This window comes from Kryptolebias marmoratus, linkage group LG17 (assembly GCF_001649575.2).
Source record: "Kryptolebias marmoratus isolate JLee-2015 linkage group LG17, ASM164957v2, whole genome shotgun sequence".
Taxonomy (NCBI): Eukaryota; Metazoa; Chordata; class Actinopteri; order Cyprinodontiformes; family Rivulidae; genus Kryptolebias; species Kryptolebias marmoratus.
The window spans coordinates 9,721,968-9,739,927 of record NC_051446.1 but is presented as its reverse complement, the minus strand read 5'-3'; the positions used below and the strand labels follow the sequence as shown (position 1 = coordinate 9,739,927).

The following is a 17,960-nucleotide window of genomic DNA, read 5'->3' as shown; positions in this document are numbered from 1 at the left end:
TACATTTTGCCTGNCCACAGCTTTCTATTCCAATTGCTCTGTCTCACAATATTTTCTTCCACCTTACACCACCTTTTATTTCCCTTCTTTCTCTCACTTTCTCAACCATCTCTCCTTCCTATGCTCTTGCCTATTTTCAACCCCTTTTTCCCCCGTATGGAAAGTACTGATACAGCCGGCGTAACAATATGCCACTATTTTCCACCAACCTCCTAACTCCCCAGCTCCTGACTCAGACTACTGATAAGCCGTGTCAGCAGGCAGTTGGGATATGCAGAGTTACACCAGTAGGATTTTCCATGCAGCGAGTTTAGATGCGCCGCTCTAACACAAAGAGCCTTAGAGCATGAAGTTGTTTCTCTTAACATTTCATTTAGCAACATATTTACAAACTAGAATCCCATTTGAACTCATTATATTGATCAAACTACCTATGTTACACATTAAAAAATGTATAAGAATATGTTTGCGTTTGAGATTTTGGAACAGCTTAACCTGAGTTACTACAGTACATTAAGATCTGCATTCATCAGTGGAATGCACGTCTTTTGCAGGCACATTAGGTATTATGCATGCATTTATAGGAAAACACATCTATGTTTATGTAAATAACTGCCAGCGTTTAACCGTTTGCTGTGGTTTTTGAGTCTCTGAAGAAGAAACTAAGGAATTCACAGAATGAGGACAGGCATTTCATCCCATTCAGGCAATACATCCTCTATTTCAGACATTGTTGTTGCTGCTTGTTTTCCAAATTTAAAAACACAAGTGGAAAAGTGTTCAGTGCTTCACAAGCAGGAATTGCCAAACAGAAGTGAAAGTAATTATTTTATGGAATATTTATTGCAAGATTCCCCCCCCCCCCCCCCNGAATGCCTCCATCCCCTGACCTTGGAGATGATGATGCCATTAAAACTGGAGCATGCACATACTCCCGGCTGCTCTCAGTCAAAGCTGGAACACACACGCACACACACACACACACACTAGGTCTGCCTGATTCTAGTCCAGAATGATCCTATTTTTAAAAATTTAAGTGAAAATAAGAGTATGTGGCGATGAGTAAAGAAGCCCAAACTGTCACTTATTGATTTTGCCTGAACATGAGTTCTCCCTGATACAGTTGTTCGTATAGTGTTGAGGAGTTTCTCTGCTATTTTATCTCCTAAAACCTGGAGCTCAGTGTGCAGAAACGGTTTTCTTTCTCTCTGTCACTTTTGCATCTGCTGTGTTTGCGACAGACGGTCATATTTAGATTGTGCAGCAGGGCGGCTGTGTTCTGCAGCGTTCTGATACAAAGAGTCTAAATTGCTCACACCTGCTGAACGTGATGTGCGTCTTTGCTCCATCATATCATTGGCACAGTTTGCTTTGTGAAAATGATGCAGAGATGGAGCTGATAGCAGCTGCAAATGAAGATTTAAAAGTACAGCAGAAAAAAACTAGATGAGCAATATTTGTGAATGTGCTTATAGGTTGGTATAGATTTATATGTCTGCATTTTTTGTGATTAAACAAACATCTCATCATGAACATCCTTCTGTATGTATTATATCATATTTAAGTGCAGAATGTCGCTATGTTAAAAAAACAAAACAGAAAACACTTGGGTATTTATGCAGGAGTAAATTATATTTCTATTCCTTTTGACAAATGACACACTATGTTGGAGCTAATCATGGCTCATTTGGAAGCATTGATTGAAGTATTGTGATTCAGTTGTGTAAAGCATTTGACACAAGCAATTTTTCTTTTCTCTTGGTCTTGGATTTCCAGTTATTTAAGGGGTAACTTCACATTTTAAAACATTTTGAACGGCAACACCCTTCTGTGTGTTCTGTGGTAGGGAGATCAGGGAAGGTCTCATCGTGTGGCTTCTGACTAGAAAAAAGGATTGTGTAAGGATTAATCCGGAAAAACACAAGGATAGTCAAAGAAATTGCAAATAATTAGACTGTGTTTCCTAATAAGTATTAAAAGTTGAACCAGGAAACCCATTTGGTGCCACATCACAACAGCAACTCAGAAACTATGTAGATAATTAATCTCTATAGCTAAATAAAACTTACCTAAATGATCTTACACTGTTCCTTTTGCAATAGCAAAAGGGCGGCAGTGGCTCGGGGGGTAAGGGTTCGTCCTGTAACCGGAGGGTTGCTGGTTCAAGCTCCCCCCCTCTGTCAGTCTCAGCCGTTGTGTCCTTGGGCAAGACACTTCACCTGCCTTGCCTACTGGTGGGCAGAGGGCCCGGTGGCACCTACGTAATGGCAACCTCACTTCTATCAGCTCACCCCAGGGCAGCTGTGGCTACAATGTAGCTTACTGCCATCAGTGTATGAATGGGTGAATGATTGAAAACAAAAAGGTGGCTTGGGGTCTTTGGACTAGGTAAAGTGCTATACAAGTGCAAGGCAGATACCAAAGATTATAGTGAACTTTGCATTTTTACTCCTGATAATCTATAATAATAATAATAGATAATCTATCTATCACCCATGTGTCCTTGAAAATATCAAGTCAATTAGAAATAACTTTTGGAATGTCACGAAAGCAAGAACACTTTCTATAAATTGGTTTTGAGCAAATACATGTGGTGTGTAATGTTGTCAAATGTTAGTGTTTTGTTGTTTGAGAAAAACAGATTGGCTATAATCAACCACCTTAACTCCCTCCAAACAACAAAACAAAACAAAACAAAACAAAACAAAACAAAACAAAACAAAACAAAACAAAACAAAACAAAACAAACTAACACAAAATGGTTTTGCTGTATTGAAGAATATGATGTGTTTTACAGCCACAGAGAGGAAAAAGATCATAGGACCCTTTTTTTGTTGTTGTTTCCCTATCTTGAGATTAAAGTTGTGTCAATAAAGAAAGTAATTCTTCAAGATTAAAGTCAGCCTCACAAACCTAAAAATACTACAGAAAAAATATTGAGGAAAAGAGTCAAAATAGTATTTTCAGAATAAAGCTGAAATGATGAGAATAAAAGTGGAAAGTCTAGCCTACACACCCACGCACAATGCTGTTTTAGCCTCACAAAACTCTTGATTTTTTAAATAATATTTGAACCTACTGCAGTGAGGTAAGAAATAGACTGAACAGAAGTCAGCAGTCAGAAAAAAAAACTTACCAGAAGTGCATTTTTTTTAAACGTCAGGAAAATTTCCCATTCATTTACATTGACCTAAAACTATAGGGAGCGCAGATTCTGTTCCAGCTTCAAATTCCTAATTCCATTCCTGTGCCTAGTTATTATTATATGCTTATGCTTGAGAAATAAACACCACACCAAGGACTGGTTCAAGAAAATGCATTGGGTTGTCCTTTTATACTTTAGCAGAAAAAGTATTAACCTCAGCTACAGTAAAAATAAAACATAAAACAAATACAGTAGGAAATCCACTTCCTTGGGCTAGAATCTGGTATTTAATTTTTATTAAATTGTATTTTCAAATTTTTTGACATTTTCATTTTATTCTTGACATAACTTTATTTTCAATCCTGAGAAACAAACAAAAATACCTAATATTTATAATTTAACGTAATTTAACCTAATATAAACCTAATATAAGGAAAAATCTAATATATATAATTTTAAAGGTGAACCTAACACACCATCATAGGCAACAAAAAGGTCCTCAGGATTGTTCTTTATCAAATTATGATTATTTTGTTTGTAGCAGAAATAGCTGATGTTGATGTTCAAAATATTAGAAATGAAGCTAAGAGGAATTGTTACTTTAACTTGTTAACAGGAAAAAAATAAATCAACTTTAAAAAAAAAAAAACCTAAAAGCTTTTGAGGCTGATATTTCAAAAACAAAATGCACAAAAGTATAAAATTAAAATGACTTTTTTCTACTTTGGCTTATCAGAATACTTTTGCTTTAGCTTTGATCAATATTTTTTTTTTGCCTAAACTTAAAAAAAACCAAAAACAAATCCATTTGTATTAGGTCTGTAGCTGTATCGCTACAAAAACAAACATGGCTCAACAAAAAAGAAATGGCTTGTCAATTCGGTTTTTTTCCCGCTCCAATTTTTGCGCATTCGCTGAAAATTTGAAGTGTGTCCCAAACCTGCCTTTTTTATAAGTCATAGCAAACAATGACACATACACATGCATGCTCCTGTGTGAATGCACATTCACACATTTATGCTGGATGACAATGACGGATTGCTCGTTACAAAGGCCCGCAGCAGTCGCTCTCAATATTTCATGAACATCCTTCCTCTTTCAGCTCCCTACCCCCTTTTTATTTTATTCTGACATGTTCAGTGCTCTTCCTACCTCCCCCAAAAAAGGTTTTATTTTTGTCACTCTACCTCCATAAAGTAAAAGATAAAGCAGCTCAGAAAGAAAAAGTAAAAAAGAGATGGCAAAGAAAGTGATCAGAGAGGTATGGAAAAGAAGAGCTGACAGGTAGAAGAAGTGAGACAATGATGTAGGCTCGCTTTTTACCCTGAGCTACCTTCCTCCCTCTTTTACTTACTCTCATATTTAGTTGTAGCTCTTGGGGAACAACAAAAAGGAGTTGGGAAATAAAGGAGACGGCATTTTGATTTTCATGAGCTGTGAAGAAAGCCAAAAGAGCTGTGATTTCAATGTCAGCATTTCTCTTTAGCAGCCATCATTTTAGAATTACAACGTGATTTCCTACAATCTTAGGAGAAGACACTTTTTTTATGCTGCTACCTAAACTTGAAGCTTATTCTATCTGTATACATATATCTTATATTCATCTGTATCTAATATTTCTGATCTTTATTTATATGTAATACAAGTATACCTATGAGAGATGTAAATCTGTAAGCCCAAATGATATGAATTAGGACAGTAATGTCCAATCTTGGTCCTGGAGGGCCACTATCCTGCATGTTTTAGTTGTTTCCCTGCTTTGACACATCTGATTGGCATGATTAACAGGCTGCTACAGAACTTTAAGACCTGCTGAAAAGCAGGGAAACAACAAAAACATGCAGGATAGTGGCCCTCAACAACCAGGATTGAGCACCTCTAGGAGAATCAGTAGAATTCTGGTGCTTTTGATCAAATGTACTGATTCACTAACCATCAAGAAGTTTTAGCGCTTCTGGAAAAGAAGAAGTTTTGCCAGTTTTTGAGCTTTAAGAAATGAGATGCACAACATCAAAGAAGCTTCTTTGAAAGCACTGATCTTAGAGAAGCAAGAGTTTCTTCTCATCAATGTAGAGTGTTTGAAGAACATTTTAAAAAAATCTCTGAGTCAATAATTCCATGACACGAGTATTTAATCTTCCCGGCAAGGTCCCACTGAAGTCAGACAGTCTAAAACTGAGAGATAACAAAAAACCAATGAGTTACATCTTAGGCTCGACAGGTCTATTTGGAAGGGTTGTCAGGGCAAAATTTGTTATTAGGTTTGCAAAGATGTGGCTGAACAAACTGCAGCACTTCTGGAACAGTGTCCTTTGGATGGAGAAAACTAGTTTGAAAATGTTTGGCTAAGCAATGCCTCGACTGGTAAACACTTAAAAAACTCATACCAAAGTTTTAGCACGGTGGTGGAAGGCTGGTGATTTTGGCTCGTTTCACATCCAAAGAACCTGGAAGCCTTGTGGTCTTTGAGCTACCTTGTGAATTCATCTTCATAATAAAGTATTCTTGAATCAGATATGAGACCAGTTCTCTGACAGCTGCAGCTTAGTCCAAGCTGGGACATGCAACAAGACAATGATCCCCAAACTCAGCAGCAAATCTATAAAAAAATGACTTAAAGAAAATTTAAAAAAATTAAGGTGTTGCAATGATCTAATCAAAGACTAGACTTTTAGTCTGAAGCAGGAGTGTCTAACCCTGGTCCTCCAGGGCCACCATCCTGCATGTTTTACTTGTTTCTCTGCTCCAACAGACCTAATTTGAATCAATGAGTGATTAACAGGCTTCTTTATAACAGAACAAGGTAATTTAACCATTGAATCTGGCGTGTTGGAGCAAAGAAACAAGGAAAACATGCAGGTTAGTGGCCCTCGAGTACCAGGCTTAGAAACCCCTGGATTAGAGATTTTCAGTGGTGGCCCCCAATCTATAGAACAGCCTGCCATTGAAAATTAGAGTAGCTCAAACTATCAATCAGCCAGAAACCAACTTAAGTCTTGTATCCACAGCTCCTGGTCTGCATATAGTACCACATTATGTATGAGATATATAGATTAGGAGCAACAGTGTTTCTGGAAGCCAAGGTTCTGTGGTTAGTGTGAAAATGGGCAGAGCAGAGACGAATGCAGTGCTGCGTCCTGAGAGTTCTAGCAAACATGAATAATGACTATTGAAAGAGGCTTGTCTATTGATTGCCCTCGCACTGTGTGTACATCGTTTCCACGTGCTGAGGATCCATTTCCCCACACTCATGAAAAAAATAAGAGTTGAAGTGAACTCCATGACATGAGCTGAAACTTTAGGTTTTTAGCATCAAACTTTTCTGTTGTGGTACATCTCCTCTCTCTTGCTCCTTTCCAGAGCTGCACATTTGCTTACTTGTGCTCACTTTGGTTTTGGTCTTTTGTCCTTTAGGTCCTGGTGTGTCTGGCGTCAGATCATTAGCGGACAAAATCAGAGGGGAGTCAGCCGTGTGATGCAAGTTAAGACAGGAAGTTTGCATATTGTTTTCCCCTCCACGAAGCAAGAAGAAAGGGACTTTAATTGTGCTCGTGTCTTGGCTGTGTTTGTGTCAGAGTGACAGAGCGAGGATGTTGGAGAGAGGACGAGCAGAGGAGAACCCAGGAGAGCAGAACTCAGAGTGTGTTCCGAGGTGTTGATGAGTTTGATTGTGTTGCCTTTCTGATGAAACAGTTTGTGTGTTTGCACATGTGCGCCTGTGGCGTGGAGCATGCAGGCTTCGAGCTTTCAGATTTTGACAGAGCATATCCCCGTGTATCTTGGCTCTAATTGAATCTATCCCTCGGGGCGTCACTGCGTGTCTGTATGCTGACACCATGAAGGTGTGTGTGTGTGTGTTAACTGTGACGGCAGAACTCTTGCAAACACTTCTCTGCTCTTTGGTTTAATTATAGAACTCCAGCTGGAAAGGTGGAGGAAAAGAACAACAGCAAGAGTGAATTATGTATTGAATAAATAAGTCAAATTATTCATATTTAATCCTTTTAAAATACAATATCCACCTGATTCTTATCATAAGCCCCCCCAGTTTGAATGTTACCTCTGCTACTAGCCTCTGAAGGACACCGCAAAAAGAATCACTGCATTTTTGTCAGAGATCAACAATTAGCTTTCTTATCAGTTGAAGGTTAATATGTGGTAATATAATAAAGGATTAAAATACCACATATTTGTGATGTACCTGTGACGTGCTCCTTCATTAAATATTTGTTATAAATTCTTCAGATTCCATTTAACAGTAACTTCCATAAAGATATACATCTTACTATTTTGTAAATCATTACCTTTAGCTGGTTGGCTTCATCATTAGAAATATGTGAAGACTGACAGTCAAAAGAGTTATAAACTCAGTAAACTCCCAAATATTAAAGAAACTATTTTTTAAAAAGGCAAAACAAAACCAACAAAAACCTTTTTTAGCCAGCAGTATCTGTTAAACATCAAGCTTACAAGTAGGACCAACAATACTTAGTAAATTTATTTAAACCTGCAGTCACTAAATACTCACTTTTTTGGGACAGAATATTGATCTTGTTGAAGAGCAACTTAGTCATTTCTTCAAAAAAATAACTTCAAAAGTTCTCTGCGACTTCAGATCGAATCATATGATTGTCTAACTGCTAAATTTACATGTATTTATATAATTCCTTACCAGATATATCAAAACATTATTTATCAGAACAAATTCAACAAAAGCAACTTCCTGTTAGAGATGGGCAGCTGAGCATATATCTGATGGACCTTTGACTTATCTCCCTGGCACATGCATGTAAGGATTGCATGATTCATTTGTTAATATGGCTGACGTTTTGACGTTCTTCGACCAGTGCCTGGTAGTAACATGCTGCTACCACTACCAGGATGTAGGGGCGCCACATTGTTTCCCAACCACCTCACTACAACTCCAGGCAGAGGTGCTGTGTTCAGAACAACACGTGCCAAAAAAACTCGAAGTGATCCCATATCTGTGTGCACCCGTCCACATCGATTCATTAGAACCATTGAACATATGGATTTCTAAATGTCTTCAACCTGCAGAGTTAGCAATGGTATACCTGTGTATAACTGAAGCCTCTGTTCCATCTGAGGGTTTTTCAGCAGCAGCATTTTTAAGTAAGTAAGTCATGCAAGTGTTCAAACCAACCTGCTATATTAACTCGCACCCTATGAGTAAAAGACAAAATAAGTGGAGCATGCATAGTGGAAAGCCTGAATGCATGTTACTCTGTCTTTACTTGAAAAGCTCCTCTCTGTTACCTGCTGTGTTCCAAATTTGCATCTCTGTCTTGGTACAAGGTTTGGGCTTATTGAGGCTTATTAGCATTGGTGACCATTAATGAATAAAAATGATCTTTCTGAGATTTTCTAATCAATTCAGTCCTCATTCAACATGTGCCTAAGTTAAAATGTCTCACGTCTAAATGGGTTCGCAGTTGTGCTAAAAAAAGTTAGGTACATTTTCATAATCAATGCCATTTTCGGTTGCATTTGCATTTATCCTACTATAACATAGAGTCAGTTTTGCTGTCGTTCCTCCACTGCCTTTGACAGGTAAAGCAACATTATGTTTTACAATGCAAAATATCACCCATACAGAGTAATGATTTAGATAAAGCCATGTCAATAACTAATACTTAGAAGCTAAACTAAATAAAGTTGTTTAGGCACCTTTATGAGAAGCAAATTAATCTACTTAAAGACAGTCCAAATATTTTTAAACATAAATATTTTGCTTGTAATTTAAGCAGAAAACAAAACTTCTAAAAATATTAAAGTATCCTTCTGCTGCCTTGCATGGCAAAGTTTTAAATAAAGATCTCACATACTCAGTTGGGGAGGACTCTCAGTTACTGCCACCTAATTTTCAGCTCAATATCTTCAAAACTGACAGAGATGTAGCCAATTTTTGTGTATGCTAGGCTCCCTTAGATGTGTCAGTTATCTTGAAATGGGTTGACTCCAAAAGTCAATCAGTTGCAAATGCAAAAATTAAACACACAACTTTACCTATCTTTTCTTTGTAACATTGAAAACATTTTAAAAAACTCAGATGTCTGCCCCCCCTCTCCCATTTTCTGTCTAAAACAAATTCTGTACAGTTTGTTGAGATGTTTTTTTTCATCCTTTACTGAGCCACTAACTACAAATAACATTCAGCTTTATGTAAACGGCTCACTAAAATGTCTAAATCTGTGGTGCAGACATCTGGGTGTTACAGAAAAATAATCAACTTTTTTCTTAATTTTTTCTTTTGATTGAAGAGTTTTTGTTTGCCTGTTGGGCGAACGTTAAATATATTCTCGAAGGTCTCGGATGATGGTTTGATTTTTAATCAACACATTTTAGATTTACAAAAGCATCCCACAGAACAGAATGTACTAATTTCTCACTGCAAAAACCCAATGTATAACATGTTCCAGCTCCTACTCGTTCTGCCACATTAATGTTTAAGAATAATTATGTTTAATTGTGGATGATGAAGATCCCTTGGCCACAGATGTTTTAGCTGAGGACAGCTCACAGAAGCTCAAAAGTAATTGGTCTGCCAACATATAATTTGAGAGACGCTCATACTAAAGCAATTACATTTGCTCATGATGTAATGTCCTCTCCTACCACAACCACTGCTTCACGGAATGCCAGGAACAGGACAGCAGGCTCTGGGAATGGCTTCATGTAAATGACCATCACTGCTTGACTCTGCTGTGAACACCATGAACCTTGTTCTATTTGCATGCAAACATATTTTAACTTGCTGTAAATTTTATTTTGTTCGATCTCTGTATTATCATTCCATGTGTCTGTGAGTGTACATGTGTTTGCTTGTCATGTTAACAAAATATCTCATTACCAGAGAACAGATTTGAACTAAACTCTTAGAAAGTAATCAGTGGGTGCACTAATACAACTGATTTATTTATGGAGATTCACAATGGCCACTTTAGCTAAGTCATCTTAGTAAACACTAAAATGGCCTTAACGCAATCAGTTTTACAGCTATGGAGCTATAAATTTGGGTGGTAGTAGCTGAAAGTTACCCCCAAATTATACTTTGTGTGCTAATTGACTGCCTAAGATTTGTTTTTGAAACTCTGGAGTCAGCCATCTCTGACTTTTAGCAAAAATGTCTCATGAACCACTGGACAGACATTAATGAGACTCTCATTGGATCTACATATACAACTGAATAACTGTTGAAGTCAACTCAATTCAAGATGGCCACCACAGCCAACTGACCTTAGAAAACATAAAAAATAATATAAATCAGTCAGTTTTACAAACATTTAGTGACAATCTGGTATGGAAGTAGCTGAGACTAATTCGCAACATATTCTCCAAGCACTACACATTGTGCAACATCTTTGCAGAAACCTTTGGCTTTAACTGTTGGCAACAGTCAACCCTGTTTGACTGTTAGCGAAATATCTCATAAACAGCTTTTAAAGAAACTCTCAGAATTTAATCATTTTATGTACAATTACAATTGATTACCTTTTTCGAATCATCCCTGCTCAAGATAGCTGCCTCAGCTAAACAGCATTATCAAACAGAAAAATTGCTATAACTTAGTCAATTTTACAGATATTGAGCTAAATTTTGGTGTGTCCGTAGCTGACAGTACCTCACAACATATACTCTGAGTGCTGATAGGTTTTACAAGATCTACATTGTGAGATTTACATGGTTTGACCAAAATGGCTATAACTCCTTACCTTCTTATCATGAAATGACCTATCGCATGGAAAGGTATGTATTTATTTAATAAATGGTAGTTATTTAAATTATTTTATTCTTTTGTTGTATGCAAGGAGCAAACCATAAAATCTTAATAAAACCAGCTTTATGACAATATGGTACAGACAGAACCTGGCCATGTTCTAGAGTCAGTCCATGGTTTACCACGCCTGATACCAGATGACTGGATCCTGCATTCTTTGCCCTTCTAAAGTGAATGAGGTATGTGGGAATTGGATGGATGGTACTGATGATAGAAATATAGGCCTTTAAATGCACTTTTGAGGCAAAGTTTTTCTCTGCCAAACCATTGTAAGGTCAATTACATCACACTAATTTTGTGCAAATTGGAAATTCAACCTTGAACAGTCTTTATTTGTACCTGGAAACGTTATCTTGTTAAAGTGGACATTTAGACACTAATCTATTCATGTTCAGGTCTGCTTGTTATTCTGTTCTTGTAAAAACTGAGCTAAATTGATCTGTCATAGAATGATGGAAACAAACTTTCATTTAGTTGGTGAAAGTTAGAAAATAGTTTCTTCTTGTAATTAAAACAAAGAAAATATAGAAATATAGAGTGTGGTCTAGTCAGCACATTCAAGTTCTTTTAGGTTTGCTATGATAATTTCAATCTTACTATTTAGCCACTCAGTTATCTGGTCTCCTTATTTTTACTGACAGTCACACATTCAATGCTTCGCTACCATAGCACTTAAGTAAAGATTCATTATGCTCTGGCAGTTTGTTAATTCGAACAAAGGAAAATAATATTTTTAATTAACAAAAACCTGAATTAAGAAAAAAAGTAAGGTAAACAGGTCATTTTAGTGTCCTAAGGCTAAGCATAGTTTAGCTTAGCACTAATTAAACAAAACTTTGTTTAGTTTACTAATTACAGTAAACTAAACACAATTTGGCTGAGATGTGATTGATATGCCTGAACTCTGTTCGGTTTCAACGAAACAGTGAAGTTCTGTTGGATGACAGAGATGCATAAAATCAGTGGCTTACACAGGCAAACCATGCAGCTCAGTATTTTCCCCGTGTCCCTTATAGCCCACTGCAAACATTTACCAGAAGTACCACTTTGTGTCAACATCAGCCCTAAAATATTAAAACTTTTAGTGCCATCTTTCCTAAACTAGAGATCAGTGTGAGTTTTTTTTCCTGTGTAATTATCTTATTTTCTGTATGGACTGATCTTTTTTAATTGAGTCCCTTTGGATCCCCAGAACTTTTTGTGGATCCTCCAGTGTGTGACATAACAATGCTTGGCCCTTCATACACTGCTGTCATTATCCAGCTGCTATTTCTAAGGTTTCCCCAGGACTCATTTAATATTTAATACTAATCCGCAGTTAGTTTTGGAGCTACTATTAACTACAATGACTTGTGAAAGCATTTATTCCCTTAGTATTTTCATTTTTTATGTTATTGCGTTCCACTCTGAAATTAAGGCAAATTTGTATGGTTCTTTAGAGCAAAATAACCTACAGTAAATTAATCTTTTCCTGAACCGAAGTAGCCCTTGAAACTTTAGTTTGCACCTAATGACCAATAGCTGTGATTACCAAGGTTTAGTGTAGTTATAGTCCTAATTTGAGCTTGATCTCTTCAGCTAAATTTAGATGTTTAGCCCTTGTACATTATTCCTTATATTTATTTATTTTTTGATAACATAGACAACTGACAATGTGTGAGACACACAACAAAATTTTCAAAAAAATGTCAGAGAGCACCAATTGCACTGTATCTCTGATCGATATGGTTGTCTTGTTGTTGCAACATCTGTGAACTTTTCTCACCCACTTTTGTTTGTTGATACTGTGGTGATATTCTAAAAACAACCTAAAAAAACTCCCACTACTTTGTTCAGATAAGCTGAAAAAGAAAACAATGGCGTCATGGTTAATTTGACAATATGGTGACACGTTTATAAGACATAAAACATTACACCATTTTAATTGGGGTGACACCAAAAGTTAATTAGTTATAAATGAGCATCCAATGATTACACTGTGAGAGTTTCATTCAAATCCATCCAGTGGTTTATGAGATATTTTGCTAAAACCCCAGATATATGAACACATGCACACACACATGGCCACATAGATTAGACCAGCAGGAAAAAAAAAAAAGAAAGTTGGATGCGTGATTGAGCTGACCTGGCTTCATAATGGATCAGAGAGACAAATGATCATAAGGTGGCTAATGTTATAAAAGATGGACGGGTCGTTTGTCCTCCCAGCCTGTGTGCTCTCATTTACCCTTTCAAACCTTTGCACACGAGGACTGCTGCTCTCTGTTTAGCTAACACATCACCCACACATACACACACACACCCTATCTGGATGACAAACTGTGTGTTCTGTTTAACTCAGTTTACCAGTCCAGGTTCAGGCTGCTGACTGGAGCTGTAGTAGCTGTCTGTTATATATGGGATAAATCCAAGGGAGGGTGTTTGAGATTAGGCATGCAGCCCTCAAGATGTAGCACTATGTGTGTGTGTGTGTGTGTGTGTGCAATATTATCCTCATTGTTTAGCCTCTCCATTGATTGCTGTCAAATTTGTGGTTTGGCCTAACCACATTAGGATCATCCACTCTAACCCCGCCGTCAATAAAATTGTCAAGACGGCTTCATTCACCAGCTCACCCCTCCTTTCAAACTGGTTTCTCAACATCTGCCGCTGTTGTCTTTTACCTCACACAGTCTCTTTTGAAGTGCTTATCCAGCTCCCTTGCCAACAGACGGAACATTTACCAGCGTGCCTCGCTAACAGATCTTTGGTTAACAGTGTGAAACGGGAGCGATGCCAGCCACAGGTGGGACGGCTCGCTTCTTTTATCCCTACGTGGCTCATTTTGCTCTTGAATGCAGTGTTTAGCCATAAATGGGAGTTCGAGAGATGAACTTGCATCACTTTCCAAGGTGAGGGTGGGATAATGAGGTCACTTGAGGAAATGCTTGTTTTTTATCCTTCTTGTTTTCACTGTTTGCTTACAGTTGTTGTTGTGTGAATGCTAAGTTCATGCCGTTTCCCTGTTTGTATTTCTTTCGTACGTCTTTCAGACTGTGACTCCTTCAGCATATTTTCAGCCATTTCAGCCATGCAGATATCAAAACCTTCAGCATGTTCAGGATATGGCAACTATAAATGTTGTTATTTTGTAAATTTTTAAATTACTTACTTTATGTTAAACATTTTTTTACATAAAAATGCATTACAAGCTCTTGAAAAATGTTACTATCTTTAAAATCTAAAATTTGCTTCATTTTTAACTATTAGCTACTGTTTAGCTAATTTGATCTATTCACTATTGTTCTGCTGGTTCAGCTTTTAGCTGCTTTTCTGACCATTTTAGCTTTTAGCTACTATTTTGCTAGTCTTAGCATTTAGCTCTTGTTTTACTAATTCTGGCTTCTATCTACTGTTTTATTTACTAATAATTTTGTGGCCAGTGTGGGTTTTACCTCTTCTTTTGTTAATTTTAGCTTTTCGTTTTTGTTGATTTTACTTTTTGTTCTGATTCTTTCAACTTGACCAACTCAGTTTCAGCTTCAGACTGTATTTTCGCATAAAATGCAAAATGTTCCCAACCTTCCCTGGTGTATTCTTTAACTCCAACCCTGCACATGGTTCGAGCGAGCATCAATGCTGGTGATCCTGTTGAACTGTGTGACGCTGGGCATGTTCCATCCCTGCGAGGATATCAACTGTGACTCAGAGCGGTGCAAAATTCTACAGGTAAGACTTATTTTTATCTGTTTAAAAATGAAAAGCCTAGCATTCTTTTAAGGAATGCACATCACCCTTTCATGGCAGAGTTTTAAACTAAGACCATCCTATGATAAGAAGGGTCAGAGTTACAGCCTTTTTGGTAAAACCTTGTAAATGTCATGCTAAAATTGTGATATCTAGCGAGATGTGGTAGTGCTCAGAATATGTGTTGAGAATGACTCTCAGCAACTACCACATAAAAGTTTGGGTCAATATCTGTGAAATTGACTGAGTTACAGCCATTTTTGTTTTGGCTAATGTGGATTAGCTGTGGAATTTAAATCTAATGATTACTTTTTGACAGTCATTGAAATCTGTCTAGTAGTTAATGAAATATTTTGTTAACAGACAGTGTTGGCTCTAACAATTAATTCCAAAATTTAAACATGTTAACATATTGTGTAGTGCTTAGAAAATTTGTTGGAAATGACACTGAGCTATTACCACGCTACATTTTAGCTCGGTAAATGTAAAATTTGACTGAATTACAGCCATTTTTGTGTTGGCTAGAGTCAATTAGCTGTGGTGGCCATTTGGATTTAGGTTGACTTCAAAAAGTAGTTGTAGCTGCACATCCAGTGATTACTTTCAAATAATTTCACTAAAATCTGCCATGATGTTGACAAGACATTTTGCTTAGGCTACAGACAAATAAACACACACACAGACACAATCATAAAGAGTTTTCACCCTTTTGCCTTTGGCAGCAGGCAATAGCAAATTGTTGTTTTTTTTTCTGACATTGTGGATACCTCTATGGGATGGTGTTATCCTTGCATTTAAACAACCCCAACCTTCCTAACTCGAGCCAACCTCTCAACTGCCTGTTCAGAACTGTGATAGGCACTCTTGATTTCCAACGCAGTGGTGCAAATTATGTCTTTTCAAGCCTGACCCGACATTTCCCATCATGCTACTCAATTATGGCTTTTTGTGAGAGCCTTGCTGCCAGGTAAATACCTTCATCTTTCACACCTCACACCACCGGCTTGTATTGCAGGCCTTTTCTTACAAATTGAGGTTATTGAAGAGATATGTAGTGTTAGCTCTATTTTGATTATGTTTTAGAGCCATTTGAAGTAATATCTAACCCTGTGCAGCTATTTTCACTGCCTTGGTAGCAATTTCTGTGATCGGCAAGCTGACTTGGTCATAGTAAAAATCTGAAGTACAGCCATCAGTTCGTAATAAGTACAGAAAAATACCTCCAGAGGCAAGTACTTTGACTGAGTCGTATTGGTTGGTCGAAAACTCATTTGCTGGTGAAACAAAACAACATGACACCATTATTCTTCAGCATTTGATTATTTTCTCTCATTTTATTTTAATGGGAAAATAACAACCAACTAAAAGGCCTTCAGCTGGGATAAAAATTAACAAAATGAAAGTAGAATTCCTTGAAGGAATTCATATTGCGCACTACCGTGCATGTCAAAGTTTAAAACAATAATCTTGCGTGATTGTATAGTACTCAGAGAGTGTGAGAGAGATGGCTCTCAGCTACTACCACACCCAATTGTAGCTCATTATCTGTTACAATGACCAAGTTAGAACAACTGTTGTCTGCTAATGTCAATTAGCTATGGTAGCCATTTTGAATCAAGTTGACTCCTAAAGTTTTTCAGTCGTAAAGGTGCATCCAGTGATAACTTCCTGAAAGTTCTATTAAGATCTGTCAACATATTTTGCTAACAGACAGACAGAGGGATGACTTTAACCAGACCCTCCAGGATTTCGCGATGATGCGATCGCAATTATTAACGCAAATCAAGCAAACCCCGCGAAATCGCAAGTTTGTGCAACTTTGCCCAAAACACCGCAACTTTCCCGCAACTTTAACCAAAATAACCCCAAATAACTCACGAAGAATAGATGTGACGTTACATCCTGTTAATATCAGAATGCCGGGAGCATGCAGGAGCAGCGACCAAAGCCAAAATGTGCGCTAATGCTTCACATTTCCCCACAAAGATTTCAGCAAAACACCGCAGTGAAGTTAGTTTTAAGTTGGATATCGGATATTCGCGCTCCGTGGAGTTAGCTGCGTCTAGCTCACGGCTGACTTAGAGGTCCCTAAGTGAACTGCCGCGCATGAGAGAATGGGCCGGCAGAGAACGGCTGTCTGACATTGGCGCTCCTGTTTCGGGTCAGCCGTGAGCTAGACCCCGCTAACTCCGTGGAGCGCGAATATCCAATGTCCAACTTAACTAACTTCACTGTTAGTGAAGTTAGTTAACCAGTTTCCTACCCAGCTGCACGAGAGTGGGGGGAAGCTGTTTCGCACGTCCTGCAGTGTAATCATCGAACTCATCGACAAACACTTTGTGTCTGCAAAACGTGAGGAGAGCTGCAGATGAGGGACAATCCAGAAATGGTCATGAATGTCAGTTTATAAGCTATCAAAGTTCTCAAATAAAGCACCTTTTGAGAATGTTAATGTTTGTTGGTAATTATCTTACAAAACTAGTAAGTATTTTTGGTTTATATATTAAAAGTTATGGTTTTTTATTGACTTTAGTAAAAAAAAAATCGCAACTTTTCATCGTAACTTTTAGACCTGTTGAATCAGGTTGATTTCAAATATTAACCAGTTGTAGATTTACCAACAGTGATTATTTTCTGAGAGTTTCATTAAAGTTCGTCTAAAGGGTCGTGGTATACTTTGCTAACAGACACACACAGACACAGGAGTTAGATGATCACTCGCCTTTCATGGCAACAGGCGATAATAAACGGATGAGCACTTCAGATTTATCATTCACTTCAAACTCTAGATGTACAGAACAATTTCAGACATGGGGCGACGAAATCCCTGTTTGCGCGGCAGCAAGCGTCGTGCATTATTCAAGCAAAAGCTAAACAGATGACAGAACAAAAAACACAAGAAATCAGTTTTTCAGCAAGCATAGCCCTTTGCAGTCCTGTCCTTTTGCATTATCTCAAATTTAAAAAATAAAAAAAAAACCTTTGTGTGGAGGCACTGTCATTATGTTATCAACCTTTTATAACACAACAAATACTAATGGAAAAAGTACACAACAAAAGAAAATCCCACCACATTTTCTGTGTTGGCTGAGACATTTAAGCAGCGAGGTGAGGTAGAATAGATCTGAGTGATCCAAAGCTGTTCATTTTGTGCAGCACGGGGGATGACAGGCCTGCTAAGTGGTTCCAAATAGATTGAACTACGTCGTCCTATTTTCTTGCCCACTAACTCAGTGAATGAGCACCTTCATCCCAAGATGAGCAATCTATCACTGAAGAAAATGTAGACCT

General features: G+C 37.6%; 1 protein-coding gene across 9 annotated transcripts in view; it reads left to right on the top strand.

Annotated features, from left to right (window-relative positions):
• The window catches only part of cacna1g (calcium channel, voltage-dependent, T type, alpha 1G subunit), a 294,208-nt gene that overhangs the window by 104,650 nt on the left and 171,598 nt on the right, over positions 1–17,960 (top strand). For all 9 annotated transcript variants that reach the window (XM_037980627.1, XM_017416147.3, XM_017416146.3 and 6 more), the window contains exon 3: positions 14,540–14,651. In XM_037980627.1, the coding sequence (XP_037836555.1) occupies positions 14,540–14,651 (112 nt within the window). The remainder of the gene's footprint in view (positions 1–14,539; positions 14,652–17,960) is intronic.